General features: G+C 53.0%; 1 protein-coding gene across 1 annotated transcript in view; it reads left to right on the top strand.

Moving 5' to 3' along the window:
- Positions 1-394: 394 nt before the first annotated feature.
- Positions 395-15,189, top strand: part of LOC310873423 (non-homologous end joining factor IFFO1-like) — a gene marked incomplete at both ends in the record, with an annotated part of 38,727 nt that continues 23,932 nt past the window's right edge. Inside the window, 3 exons of the mRNA XM_083785795.1 lie at positions 395-883; positions 8,814-9,223; positions 10,597-10,905. Coding sequence (XP_083641921.1) covers positions 395-883; positions 8,814-9,223; positions 10,597-10,905 — 1,208 coding nt within the window. The remainder of the gene's footprint in view (positions 884-8,813; positions 9,224-10,596; positions 10,906-15,189) is intronic.

The following is a 15,189-nucleotide window of genomic DNA, read 5'->3' as shown; positions in this document are numbered from 1 at the left end:
CTCCTCTCCTCTCCTCTCCTCTCCTCGGTACAGGGCAGGTTACTGCTGCTCTCCTCTCCTCTCCTCTCCTCTCCTCTCGTCTGTCTAGGGCAGGTTACAGCTCCTCTCCTCTCCTCTCCTCCAGGACCGAGTTGAGTAGCTCTGCACTTCAGCTGCTGTTATTTCAACGGCGTCGTGACGTGTCATCGCAGCCTGTCTTCTTGTGTTCTTCTGATAGCATGAGTTAGCAACCGTTTTGTTTTCTTAAAGCCCGTTTGGATTACCTACACACTCTACAGCAGGTGCGCAGGCTTTTCACCGGAGGAGGAAGAGGAGGAAGTTTCATATACAGTCATTTATATATATTTTTAAACCTGATAACAAAGAGGAGGAGTTAATCAAAGCGGTGTTATTCATGCCGGATTTCGAGCATTTCAGATTCTCCTACTCGAGCATGAATCCGTTAGGACTGCAGGTGTCGTCGGGGCAGAGCGGCTCCTACCTGGCCCAGCAGCACCAGCTGACGGCCGGCCCGCTGGGCCCGGACTCTGGCCCGGTGGAGTCGGACCCCTCCTCCGCTGGGCCCATCACCACCACCACCGGCGGATCCTTCCTCGGGGAGAACGGATCATCGTCGGCCATGACGCCGCCGGACGGGTGGAGCTCCTCCGGCCTGGACCTGGTGACTGCAGGCTCCCTGCAGCCCTCCTCCTACCTGTACCACCACCTGAGCAACCCGTTCCTCCACCCCCACCGTGGGGGGGTCACCGGGGGGTCCGCGGCCCACCCCGCCGCGGCCCACCCAGCCCACCCCCCCGCCGCCATGGCCCTGCGCAACGACCTGGGCTCCAACATCAGCGTGCTGAAGACGCTTAATCTGAGGTTCCGCTGCTTCCTGGCCAAGGTATGTTGTTGTTTATGTTGTTGTTGTGAATGCCTGGTCTCTCTAACGCAGTGGTTCTGAACCATATGGGGGTCCGGTTCGGGGACCACCATGTGGTCCTTGAAGAGAGGGGGATCCGCGGTCCCCTAGCTCTGATCCATAGCTTTCTACTGCTTCGATTCTTTCTGCTTACTGCAGGGCAGAATCGAAGCAGTATAGAAGGCTAGTATGGACCAGAGCTAGTGCATGGTCCCCCAGCTAAATGATGGAGTTGGTAACCAAACGGACCCTTGTGTGTAGATCTCAAGAATGTAAAATGAAACCAAATGGATCGACCAAACGGGTCCATTTGGTTTTACGTTACATTCTGGAGAGTCAAATTATTGTTAAACATCTGCGTTACTTAATTTACAAGAAGTCTGCACAATTAGAGAATGTAGAAGAATTGTCATCACAAGTTGTAACTTGTCACAAGTATGATCATACCTAGCCCCTCTCGGGACCCTCCATAAAGCTTTTCTGAAATTTTGATGTCGCTTTGTGTAGGGTCCCTGTTCATAACTATATTTTCGTATGGGAATTTTGGAACGCGGACATAAATATGCTCACTAACATCGTATCTGCGCCGTTTGACGGCCTGTTTTCCTTTGAGGGCTTCTGAATTCGTGAACTATAAGTACCTATACAAACCGCTGCGAATATCTCCTGTGGCGCGGAAGCCGTTAAGTATTTTCTTTGTTTGACCGATTTGGTCGCTTTATTTCTTCTTGTTTATTTACCGTTTATTGTACCGCCTCCCGGTGTGCGGTTGGCTTGTGTCGGCTACGTCCCTGCCTCTGATCTGCTCTGTCATAGCTATAGCGCCACTAGCTAGCCAGATAGGCGGTACAATGAGGTGTCAATAAACAAGGAAGGAAGAGAAGAATCAAAGCGACCAAATCGGTCAAACAAAGATTAAAAATACTTAACGGCTTCCGCGCCACAGGAGATATTCGCAGCGGCATGTATGGGTACTTATACTTCACATATTCAGAAGCCCTCACACGAAAAAAAGTCGTCAAAGAGAGCAGACAGGCCGTAAACACGGTGTTAATGTTTTATGTATGTCCGCGTACCAGGTGGCAGGATACTGCTGGAACAGGACCCCATGGTCTGTGTCGTCAAAAATGTCAGAAACTTCAGTAGCATTGGGTTCTGCTTGGAGGGCTAGATCATACCTAGCCCCATATGTGCCCTCTCCCTAGGCTCATTCTGTAGCTCCGAGCTACAGAATGAGCCTAGCCGGGCCCTTTATGTAGACATAGATAGTAGACTTGGGTTAGCATTGTTATTTTAGACAGACTTATATAGTTTGTTACGTAGACAGCACTAGAATTGCATTTCATGTAGTGAGTCATAGCACTTTATAGTACACATGTATATTGTATAATATACAGTATAGTATGTATAGTTGACATAGATACTCCACTGTTACGTTCTTAGTTTATACATGATTCACGATAACTACTTTTGATATATGTGATATATGCCATGCTTTTGTTAGCTAGCTTACGCATGCTTCATGATAAATGTTTTTATGTGATGTATTGCCATGCTTTTTGTTCTTGCTTAAATGTAAGTCGCTCTGGATCAAGAGCGTCTGCTAAATGCCTAAATTGTAAATTTTAATTGTAAGTTGTTATTTTACAAAATAACAAATGGAATGTTGCATGAACCTCCCAAACACTTTGTGTGGAGTCAGATGGACCCACCGGGACCCACACAATAGTGGGGGTCCCCAGGTTGCTCTTATAGTCAGGGTGGGGGTCCCCAGGTTGCTCTTATAGTCAGGGTGGGGGTCCCCAGGTTGCTCTTATAGTCAGGATGGGGGTCCCCAGGTTGATTCTATAGTCAGGGTGGGGGTCCCCAGGTTGCTCTTATAGTCAGGGTGGGGGTCCCCAGGTTGATTCTATAGTCAGGGTGGGGGTCCCCAGGTTGCTCTTATAGTCAGGGTGGGGGTCCCCATGTTGCTCTTATAGTCAGGGTGGGGGTCCCCAGGTTGCTCTATAGTCAGGGTGGGGGTCCCCAGGTTGATCTTATAGTCAGGATGGGGGTCCCCAGGTTGATTCTATAGTCAGGGTGGGGGTCCCCAGGTTGATTCTATAGTCAGGGTGGGGGTCCCCAGGTTGATTCTATAGTCAGGGTGGGGGTCCCCAGGTTGCTCTTATAGTCAGGGTGGGGGTCCCCAGGTTGCTCTTATAGTCAGGGTGGGGGTCCCCAGGTTGATTCTATAGTCAGGGTGGGGGTCCCCAGGTTGATTCTATAGTCAGGGTGGGGGTCCCCAGGTTGATTCTATAGTCAGGGTGGGGGTCCCCAGGTTGCTCTTATAGTCAGGGTGGGGGTCCCCAGGTTGCTCTAATAGTCAGGGTGGGGGTCCCCAGGTTGCTCTTATAGTCAGGATGGGGGTCCCCAGGTTGCTCTTATAGTCAGGATGGTGGTCCCCAGGTTGCTCTTATAGTCAGGATGGGGGTCCCCAGGTTGCTCTTATAGTCAGGATGGTGGTCCCCAGGTTGCTCTTATAGTCAGGGTGGGGGTCCCCAGGTTGCTCTTATAGTCAGGATGGGGGTCCCCAGGTTGCTCTTATAGTCAGGGTGGGGGTCCCCAGGTTGCTCTTATAGTCAGGGTGGTGGTCCCCAGGTTGCTCTTATAGTCAGGATGGGGGTCCCCAGGTTGCTCTTATAGTCAGGATGGTGGTCCCCAGGTTGCTCTTATAGTCAGGGTGGTGGTCCCCAGGTTGCTCTTATAGTCAGGGTGGGGGTCCCCAGGTTGCTCTTATAGTCAGGGTGGGGGTCCCCAGGTTGCTCTTATAGTCAGGGTGGGGGTCCCCAGGTTGCTCTTATAGTCAGGATGGGGGTCCCCAGGTTGCTCTTATAGTCAGGGTGGGGGTCCCCAGGTTGCTCTTATAGTCAGGGTGGTGGTCCCCAGGTTGCTCTTATAGTCAGGATGGGGGTCCCCAGGTTGCTCTTATAGTCAGGATGGGGGTCCCCAGGTTGCTCTTATAGTCAGGATGGTGGTCCCCAGGTTGCTCTTATAGTCAGGATGGTGGTCCCCAGGTTGCTCTTATAGTCAGGGTGGTGGTCCCCAGGTTGCTCTTATAGTCAGGGTGGGGGTCCCCAGGTTGCTCTTATAGTCAGGATGGGGGTCCCCAGGTTGCTCTATAGTCAGGGTGGGGGTCCCCAGGTTGATTCTATAGTCAGGGTGGGGGTCCCCAGGTTGATCTTATAGTCAGGGTGGGGGTCCCCAGGTTGCTCTATAGTCAGGGTGGGGGTCCCCAGGTTGATCTTATAGTCAGGGTGGGGGTCCCCAGGTTGATCTTATAGTCAGGGTGGGGGTCCCCAGGTTGCTCTTATAGTCAGGGTGGGGGTCCCCAGGTTGCTCTTATAGTCATGGTGGGGGTCCCCAGGTTGATTCTATAGTCAGGATGGTGGTCCCCAGGTTGCTCTATAGTCAGGGTGGGGGTCCCCAGGTTGATTCTATAGTCAGGATGGTGGTCCCCAGGTTGATTCTATAGTCAGGATGGGGGTCCCCAGGTTGATCTTATAGTCAGGGTGGTGGTCCCCAGGTTGCTCTTATAGTCAGGGTGGGGGTCCCCAGGTTGCTCTATAGTCAGGGTGGGGGTCCCCAGGTTGCTCTTATAGTCATGGTGGGGGTCCCCAGGTTGATTCTATAGTCAGGATGGTGGTCCCCAGGTTGCTCTATAGTCAGGGTGGGGGTCCCCAGGTTGATTCTATAGTCAGGATGGTGGTCCCCAGGTTGATTCTATAGTCAGGATGGGGGTCCCCAGGTTGATCTTATAGTCAGGGTGGTGGTCCCCAGGTTGCTCTTATAGTCAGGGTGGGGGTCCCCAGGTTGCTCTATAGTCAGGGTGGGGGTCCCCAGGTTGCTCTTATAGTCAGGGTGGTGGTCCCCAGGTTGCTCTATAGTCAGGGTGGGGGTCCCCAGGTTGATTCTATAGTCAGGGTGGGGGTCCCCAGGTTGCTCTTATAGTCAGGGTGGGGGTCCCCAGGTTGCTCTTATAGTCAGGATGGGGGTCCCCAGGTTGCTCTTATAGTCAGGATGGTGGTCCCCAGGTTGCTCTTATAGTCAGGATGGGGGTCCCCAGGTTGCTCTTATAGTCAGGATGGGGGTCCCCAGGTTGCTCTTATAGTCAGGGTGGGGGTCCCCAGGTTGCTCTTATAGTCAGGATGGTGGTCCCCAGGTTGATTCTATAGTCAGGATGGGGGTCCCCAGGTTGATTCTATAGTCAGGGTGGGGGTCCCCAGGTTGCTCTAATAGTCAGGATGGTGGTCCCCAGGTTGCTCTTATAGTCAGGGTGGGGGTCCCCAGGTTGCTCTTATAGTCAGGGTGGGGGTCCCCAGGTTGCTCTTATAGTCAGGGTGGGGGTCCCCAGGTTGCTCCTATAGTCAGGATGGGGGTCCCCAGGTTGATCTTATAGTCAGGGTGGGGGTCCCCAGGTTGATTCTATAGTCAGGGTGGGGGTCCCCAGGTTGATTCTATAGTCAGGGTGGGGGTCCCCAGGTTGATTCTATAGTCAGGGTGGGGGTCCCCAGGTTGATTCTATAGTCAGGGTGGGGGTCCCCATGTTGATTCTATAGTCAGGGTGGGGGTCCCCAGGTTGATTCTATAGTCAGGGTGGGGGTCCCCAGGTTGATTCTATAGTCAGGGTGGGGGTCCCCATGTTGTTCTTATAGTCAGGGTGGGGGTCCCCAGGTTGCTCTTATAGTCAGGATGGGGGTCCCCAGGTTGATTCTATAGTCAGGGTGGGGGTCCCCAGGTTGCTCTTATAGTCAGGATGGGGGTCCCCAGGTTGATTCTATAGTCAGGATGGTGGTCCCCAGGTTGCTCTTATAGTCAGGATGGGGGTCCCCAGGTTGATTCTATAGTCAGGGTGGGGGTCCCCAGGTTGCTCTTATAGTCAGGGTGGGGGTCCCCAGGTTGCTCTTATAGTCAGGATGGTGGTCCCCAGGTTGCTCTTATAGTCAGGATGGGGGTCCCCAGGTTGCTCTTATAGTCAGGGTGGGGGTCCCCAGGTTGCTCTTATAGTCAGGGTGGGGGTCCCCAGGTTGCTCTTATAGTCAGGATGGGGGTCCCCAGGTTGATTCTATAGTCAGGATGGTGGTCCCCAGGTTGCTCTTATAGTCAGGGTGGGGGTCCCTGGCTCTAACGCAGTAGTCCTCAACGTTTTTAGCCGGGGACCCCCGGAAATGATTTGGCAATGTCTCAGGACCCCCCCCCCCCCCCCCCCCCCCCGCCCCGCCCCCAATATAAATTGACCGCTACAATAACCTAATAATAGAGACAATACACCATAAATAAATACTGTAACCAGATATAATCATTAGGGAAGGTGTATGCATAATGCATGTACTAGGTAAACTAAAATTTTCCAGCCATTCAGTTGCAAAAAATAAATAAATAATAATTTGGGGACCCCCCCAAAATAATTTGGCGACCCCCTGAGGGGTCAACCCACGGGTTGAGAACCCCTGCTCTAACGCACTGGACCAGTACCTGCTCTTCTACCCACAGTGTGAAAGAGTAGGACTATATCCTCCAATGTTTTAATTAAAGGACCACTTCACCCCCTTTTTCAACCTATCTTCATATAATGGGTCCTCTCTAATAAATAATCATGTTAAAAATGGCACAATTCCTTTTCTACTACTCAGTCTCGGCAGTTACAAAAATGTTTAGATTTGTATTATCGTGAGAACGATGGCTTCCATTTTGGCATCGCACCTTTTCAGGACTAGAAAGCCTGCAGTTTCTATTAGCTTGTATTCCCCATCGATGATGTCACTGGTGGACGGGTTTCTGAACTGCCCACAGCCCTCCTATGAGACACAGACTGGTTTCTGAACCGCCCACAGCCCTCCTATGAGACACAGACTGGTTTCTGAACTGCCCACAGCCCTCCTATGAGACACAGACTGGTTTCTGAACTCCCCACAGCCCTCCTATGAGACACAGACTGGTTTCTGAACTGCCCACAGCCCTCCTATGAGACACAGACTGGTTTCTGAACTGCCCACAGCCCTCCTATGAGACACAGACTGGTTTCTGAACTGCCCACAGCCCTCCTATGAGACACAGACTGGTTTCTGAACCGCCCACAGCCCTCCTATGAGACACAGACTGGTTTCTGAACCGCCCACAGCCCTCCTATGAGACACAGACTGGTTTCTGAACTCCCCACAGCCCTCCTATGAGACACAGACTGGTTTCTGAACCGCCCACAGCCCTCCTATGAGACACAGACTGGTTTCTGAACTGCCCACAGCCCTCCTATGAGACACAGACTGGTTTCTGAACTGCCCACAGCCCTCCTATGAGACACAGACTGGTTTCTGAACCGCCCACAGCCCTCCTATGAGACACAGACTGGTTTCTGAACCGCCCACAGCCCTCCTATGAGACACAGACTGGTTTCTGAACCGCCCACAGCCCTCCTATGAGACACAGACTGGTTTCTGAACTCCCCACAGCCCTCCTATGAGACACAGACTGGTTTCTGAACTGCCCACAGCCCTCCTATGAGACACAGACGGGTTTCTGAACCGCCCACAGCCCTCCTATGAGACACAGACTGGTTTCTGAACTGCCCACAGCCCTCCTATGAGACACAGACTGGTTTCTGAACTGCCCACAGCCCTCCTATGAGACACAGACTGGTTTCTGAACTGCCCACAGCCCTCCTATGAGACACAGACTGGTTTCTGAACCGCCCACAGCCCTCCTATGAGACACAGACTGGTTTCTGAACTGCCCACAGCCCTCCTATGAGACACAGACTGGTTTCTGAACTGCCCACAGCCCTCCTATGAGACACAGACTGGTTTCTGAACCGCCCACAGCCCTCCTATGAGACACAGACTGGTTTCTGAACTGCCCACAGCCCTCCTATGAGACACAGACTGGTTTCTGAACTGCCCACAGCCCTCCTATGAGACACAGACTGGTTTCTGAACTGCCCACAGCCCTCCTATGAGACACAGACGGGTTTCTGAACCGCCCACAGCCCTCCTATGAGACACAGACTGGTTTCTGAACCGCCCACAGCCCTCCTATGAGACACAGACTGGTTTCTGAACTCCCCACAGCCCTCCTATGAGACACAGACTGGTTTCTGAACCGCCCACAGCCCTCCTATGAGACACAGACTGGTTTCTGAACTCCCCACAGCCCTCCTATGAGACACAGACTGGTTTCTGAACCGCCCACAGCCCTCCTATGAGACACAGACGGAGTAGAAAGAAATGTAAAAGTATAAATAGTGCAATATACAATACTCTGTTGTAAGTAAAAGTCCAGAATTCAGAATGTAGGCTTTTCTTAAAGTATTTATTTAAAGACGGTTACGCCGCGGACAAAGGCAACTCGAGTCGTGACAACAAACACAATCTTTTGGACCAAACAAATAATTACAAAGAAGAAAAACTAATTATTTGTTCGGCCCATTTTTTTTGTTTGTTGTCATGATATGTTACGACAAGAGTTGGCTTTGTACGAGGCTTAAAAGATCTTTAAGTAAATACTTGAGCTTGTAGGTCTGCTATTTTTAGAAAAATCGTGAAAATGTGGCACAAATCTTTGAATATATATTCTTACTCGTATAACGTTTTTTAACTCAAATCTTTGCTTCTCGGGGGGGGGGTCCCTGGAACAACATATTTTCAGATGGGGGTCGGCGGCCAAATACATATATGTTTTGGGGGTCTTTGACATGAAAAGGTTTGAAAAACGACTGACGCACAGAAACAGAAACATGGGCGTTTTCAGAAAACTGTCACGATTTAGAAGGCATTATTTTGTAGAATCGTCCTCAGGTTTAAATGGGTTAATAATCTACTATCAATCAATCAATCAATCAATCAATCAATCAATCAATCAATCAATCCTTCCTTCCATGCAGGTGCACGAGCTGGAGCGTCGCAACAAGGCGTTGGAGAAGCAGCTGCAGGACGCTCTGGAGCCCCCCGGCGATGGGGGAGGAGGGGTCTCCGCCGCCGCCGCCCGGCGTGACGTGGGCGTGCAGACGGGCTTCGTGGGGACCCTCCCCGTGCGGCCGGGCTCCATCGCCCTCCACAACGCCAACAACAACCCCCCCTACTACCTGGGGGGGGGAGGGGGAGGAGGGGTGGGCCACCTCCTCCTCTCGCCCACCCTCACCCCCTCCCTGCAGGGCTTCGACCCCACCAGCCGCCGCTCCTCGCTGCTGCTCGCCAACAACCTGAACCCGGCCACGCCCACCGCCGTCTTGGCCACGCCCACCGCCGTCTTGGCCACGGATTCCAACTCCAACCCGTGCAGTTACCCGGCCAGGTTAGAATGCTTTTCTTCATGCTTTTAGTTTTAGTTTATAGTTCCGGTGTTGTTCTCGTCGACTGAAACTATAAGACGAAGGGGGGGGGGGGGGGGGGGGGGCACGGTGGCACAGTCGGTATAGCGGTATAGTCGCCTCACACACAGCTAGAAGGTCCTGGGTTCGATTCCCAGCTCGGGACGCTGTGGGCGCTGGCGACGTGTTTCCTCCTCCGCGTCATCAGTGCCTTTCTGTGTGGAGTTTGCATGTTCTCCCCGTGTCCCCTAGGGTAGGTACCCTCATATGTTCTCCCCGTGTCCCCTAGGGTAAGTACCCTCACATGTTCTCCCCATGTCCCCTAGGGTAGGTACCCTCACATGTTCTCCCCGTGTCCCCTAGGGTAGGTACCCTCGCATGTTCTCCCCGTGTCCCCTAGGGTAGGTACCCTCACATGTTCTCCCCGTGTCCCCTAGGGTAGGTACCCTCACATGTTCTCCCCGTGTCCCCTAGGGTAGGTACCCTCACATGTTCTCCCCGTGTCCCCTAGGGTAGGTACCCTCACATGTTCTCCCCGTGGCCCCTAGGGTAGGTACCCTCACATGTTCTCCCCGTGTCCCCTAGGGTAGGTACCCTCACATGTTCTCCCCGTGTCCCCTAGGGTAGGTACCCTCACATGTTCTCCCCGTGTCCCCTAGGGTAGGTACCCTCACATGTTCTCCCCGTGTCCCCTAGGGTAAGTACCCTCACATGTTCTCCCCGTGTCCCCTAGGGTAGGTACCCTCACATGTTCTCCCCGTGTCCCCTAGGGTAGATACCCTCACATGTTCTCCCCGTGTCCCCTAGGGTAGGTACCCTCACATGTTCTCCCCGTGTCCCCTAGGGTAGGTACCCTCACATGTTCTCCCTGTGTCCCCTAGGGTAGGTACCCTCACATGTTCTCCCCGTGTCCCCTAGGGTAGGTACCCTCACATGTTCTCCCCGTGTCCCCTAGGATATAGAAAAATGAGGTATTTCAGAAAACTGTCAGGATGTCGAAGACATTTTCTTTTAAATTTCGACGTCCGGCCTAAAGAGGGTTAACTATAATAACCTTGGGGCAGCGGTGGCCGAACGGTTTGCGGAGCGGTCTTGATATCGGAAAGGTCGCTATAGTTCGTATCCCCGGACCGGCACGTTAAAATTACCACCACTGAAGTGCCCTTGGACAAGGCATTGAACCCCTACCATGAAATGTTCTATGAGCAGGGCCTGGCTGTAAACAAGTTCTTGAGCTTATAGTCCAGTTACCCTGGGTTGCTTTCCTTTCCCCCGTCAGCCCTGTCGCTCCGCTCACCCCGACCGACCTCAGCAGAATGTTCGGAGGAGGAGGAGGAGGAGGAGGAGGAGGCGGCGGCGTCAACAACAACAACATCAACGAGAAGTACGTCAGCACCGGCATGTCTACCGTCGTCACGGCCAACAACCCGCCTCCGCGCTTCATGCCCGGGACCGGAACCATCTGGTCCTACAACCACCTCCACCACGGCCACGCCCCCCGGAGGGCCGGGGGGGGCCCGGCGGCGGCGGCGGGGGGGAGGGGGGGGCCCCCCCGGGACCAGCCGGACGGCGTGGGCGTCCAGATCGACACCATCACGCCGGAGATACGGGCCCTGTACAACGTCCTGGCCAAGGTGAAGAGGGAGAGGGACGAGTACAAGAGGAGGTAAGGAGGCCCCGTTCTGACCTGAGATCAGATTCATACCAGGTTTCCCACTGGTACACACACACTGGTCTGATTGACCCATTCTGGCCTGAGATCAGATTCATACCAGGTTTCCCACTGGTACACACACACTGGTCTGATGAACCCATTCTGACCTGAGATCAGATTCTAAAAAATGTCAGTCGTTCTTCGATTTTTCAAAAAATAGCAGACCTACAAGCTCATATCGCGCCACTCGGTGGCGCGCTATGGGCTTGTAGATCTGCTATTTTTCAATAGCTAAAGTATAACATGATGCCGACACCAAAATGGGTGCCCGTTCAGAATGGGTTAACCCATTTTGGTGTTTCAAGCATTCTGTTGCACTTTAGCTATTTGAAAAATCGTAAAAATGCGGCACAAATCTTTGAATAGGTATATATCCTTTCAGAGCGACACATGTAGACAGTCTTAGAGGTAGGAAGGTTTGGGACATATTAAGGTTGGGCGATATGCCAATTTCTTTTTTCATTGTGTGACGATGTATGATGATAAGAGCGCCCCTCACTTCACACAGGTGTGATTTTTGAGGGGCGCCAGCCCCCTCCCATGTCCAGCTTTGAGGGTGTGTGTGTGTTCTGTAAACACAAACATTATTATGCCATTGACCATGCCATAGCCAGTTTTGAGTAGTGGTGCTGAAGTGGAATGCACACGTTACAACGCTGCAGTCGCTGTCCGTGGTGCTGAAGTGGATGTATTACAGCGCTGCGGTCGCTGTCCGTGGTGCTGAAGTGGATGTATTACAGCGCTGCGGTCGCTGTCCGTGGTGCTGAAGTGGATGTATTACAGCGCTGCGGTCGCTGTCCATGGTGCTGAAGTGGATGTATTACAGCGCTGCAGTCGCTGTCTGTGGTGCTGAAGTGAATGTATTACAGCGCTGCAGTCGCTGTCCGTGGTGCTGAAGTGAATGTATTACAGCGCTGCGGTCGCTGTCCGTGGTGCTGAAGTGGATGTATTACAGCGCTGCAGTCGCTGTCCGTGGTGCTGAAGTGGATCATACTCCCTCCAACCCCTCACTGGGGGAGATTCCTCCCCCTCCAACCCCTCACTGGGGAAGATCCCTCTCCCACCAACCCCTCACTGGGGGAGATTCCTCTCCCACCAACCCCTCACTGGGGAAGATTCCTCTCCATCCAACCCCTCACTGGGGAAGATTCCTCTCCCACCAACCCCTCCCTGGGGAAGATTCCTCTCCCACCAACCCCTCACTGGGGGAGATTCCTCCCCCACCAACCCCTCACTGGGGAAGATTCCTCTCCATCCAACCCCTCACTGGGGGAGATTCCTCTCCATCCAACCCCTCACTGGGGAAGATTCCTCTCCATCCAACCCCTCACTGGGGAAGATTCCTCTCCATCCAACCCCTCACTGGGGAAGATTCCTCTCCATCCAACCCCTCACTGGGGAAGATTCCTCTCCCACCAACCCCTCACTGGGGGAGATTCCTCCCCCACCAACCCCTCACTGGGGGAGATTCCTCTCCCACCAACCCCTCACTGGGGGAGATTCCTCCCCCACCAACCCCTCACTGGGGAAGATCCCTCTCCCACCAACCCCTCACTGGGGGAGATTCCTCTCCCACCAAACCCCTCACTGGGGGAGATCCCTCTCCCACCAACCCCTCACTGGGGAAGATTCCTCTCCCACCAACCCCTCACTGGGGGAGATTCCTCTCCCACCAACCCCTCACTGGGGGAGATTCCTCTCCCACCAACCCCTCACTGGGGGAGATTCCTCTCCCACCAACCCCTCACTGGGGAAGATCCCTCTCCATCCAACCCCTCACTGGGGAAGATCCCTCTCCCACCAACCCCTCACTGGGGGAGATTCCTCTCCATCCAGCCTCTCCTACCAACCCCTCACTGGGGGAGATTCCTCTCCATCCAACCCCTCACTGGGGGAGATCCCTCTCCCACCAACCCCTCACTGGGGGAGATTCCTCTCCATCCAGCCTCTCCTACCAACCCCTCACTGGGGAAGATTCCTCTCCCACCAACCCCTCCCTGGGGAAGATTCCTCTCCCACCAACCCCTCACTGGGGAAGATTCCTCTCCATCCAACCCCTCACTGGGGGAGATTCCTCTCCATCCAACCCCTCACTGGGGAAGATTCCTCTCCATCCAACCCCTCACTGGGGAAGATTCCTCTCCATCCAACCCCTCACTGGGGAAGATTCCTCTCCATCCAACCCCTCACTGGGGTAGATTCCTCTCCCACCAACCCCTCACTGGGGAAGATTCCTCTCCCACCAACCCCTCACTGGGGGAGATTCCTCTCCCACCAACCCCTCACTGGGGGAGATTCCTCTCCCACCAACCCCTCACTGGGGGAGATTCCTCTCCCACCAACCCCTCACTGGGGGAGATTCCTCTCCCACCAACCCCTCACTGGGGAAGATCCCTCTCCCACACCAACCCCTCACTGGGGAAGATTCTGGGAGGAAAACAGAAAAGGGGTGAGCTGTCCTGTTAGCAGTCTGCAGTGTACACCACTATCTACTGGTCGATGTGGTGGTGTTTCGTCAGCTTGATTCAAACCCACCAACAAAGTCAATAAAAGCCACTGCTGCACCTTGAGATTTGTCCTATATCTGCAGGTGAAATAAATCATTGTCCACAGCTTGCATTTTAGTTTGCATATAAGGATCGTCCCGATCTGATCCCGAATGGCGAATACTGATAGATACATGTGTTGTGATCTCGTGCTGTGTTTATAGCTATCTAGCTATATATCTGGTGTTGTGTTTATAGCTATCTAGCTATATATCTGGTGTTGTGTTTACAGCTATCTAGCTATATATCTGGTGTTGTGTTTATAGCTATCTAGCTATATATCTGGTGTTGTGTTTACAGCTATCTAGCTATATATCTGGTGTTGTGTTTATAGCTATCTAGCTATATATCTGGTGTTGTGTTTATAGCTATCTAGCTATATATCTGGTGTTGTGTTTATAGCTATCTAGCTATATATCTGGTGTTGTGTTTATAGCTATATATCTGGTGTTGTGTTTATAGCTATCTAGCTATATATCTCGTGCTGTGTTTATAGCAGACTCCGCACTCAAATGTGCACTTGCAGTTTGGGCAACTCCAAAGCAAACTCCACATGTCCCAACATTTTATTTACCTGGCATAGTGTCAACCCCCTTATTCCCCTGTGTCGGATCGGTGGTTAGACAAATTATGACCCGACATGACAAATTGTCACGGTTTGTAGGTTGTTAGGACAGGAAGTGCAGGAAACTCAAACAAAGGCAGGACAAGAAGATCACATAAACGTGACTTTACTTGGGAAATGGCATATAGGATAACCGAATGACATACACTGAACATAAAACCTGACACTAACTTAACCCATTCTGAGCGGGAACCCCTTTTGGTGTTAGCACTATCAGGTCTAAATTAGTAGCTCAATGCTCAACACACGTATAATTAAAGGCATTTGAAATGAATAATTTTCAGGATTCCAATTCAAAAATAGCAAAAATTCAAGATTTCAATTTGAACATAGCAAAAATAGCCGATCTACAAGCTCAAATCGCGTCGCAGCGTGACGCGTTTTGAGCTTGTAGATCGGCTATTTTTGCTACGACAGCAATATATGGCCCTGTAGGCAGTTAGTGTGGAAATATAGTGGCCTATGTCAAGACTGTCACCTATTGGGGCCATTTTATGATGCCTCGGTCTGTGGTTTTCAACCAGTGGTCCTTGAGGGGGTTCCAGGTGGTCCGGGGACCACCAGTGGTCCCTGAGGGGGTTCCAGGTGGTCCGGGGACCACCAGTGGTCCTTGAGGGGGTTCCAGGTGGTCCGGGGACCACCAGTGGTCCTTGAGGGGGTTCCAGGTGGTCCGGGGACCACCAGTGGTCCTTGAGGGGACCACCAGTGGTCCTTGAGGGGGTTCCAGGTGGTCCGGGGACCACCAGTGGTCCCTGAGGGGGTTCCAGGTGGTTCAGGGACCACCAGTGGTCCCTGAGGGGGTTCCAGGTGGTTCGGGGACCACCAGTGGTCCTTGAGGGGGTTCCAGGTGGTCCGGGGACCACCAGTGGTCCTTGAGGGGGTTCCAGGTGGTCCGGGGACCACCAGTGGTCCCTGAGGGGGTTCCAGGTGGTTCGGGGACCACCAGTGGTCCCTGAGGGGGTTCCAGGTGGTCCGGGGACCACCAGTGGTCCTTGAGGGGGTTCCAGGTGGTCCGGGGACCACCAGTGGTCCTTGAGGGGGTTCCAGGTGGTCCGGGGACCACCA

This window comes from Protomyctophum parallelum (genome assembly GCF_964188405.1).
Source record: "Protomyctophum parallelum genome assembly, chromosome: 1".
Taxonomy (NCBI): domain Eukaryota; kingdom Metazoa; phylum Chordata; class Actinopteri; order Myctophiformes; family Myctophidae; genus Protomyctophum; species Protomyctophum parallelum.
The sequence above is the reverse complement of the archived record's forward strand: the minus strand, read 5'-3'. Positions and strand labels throughout refer to the sequence as shown.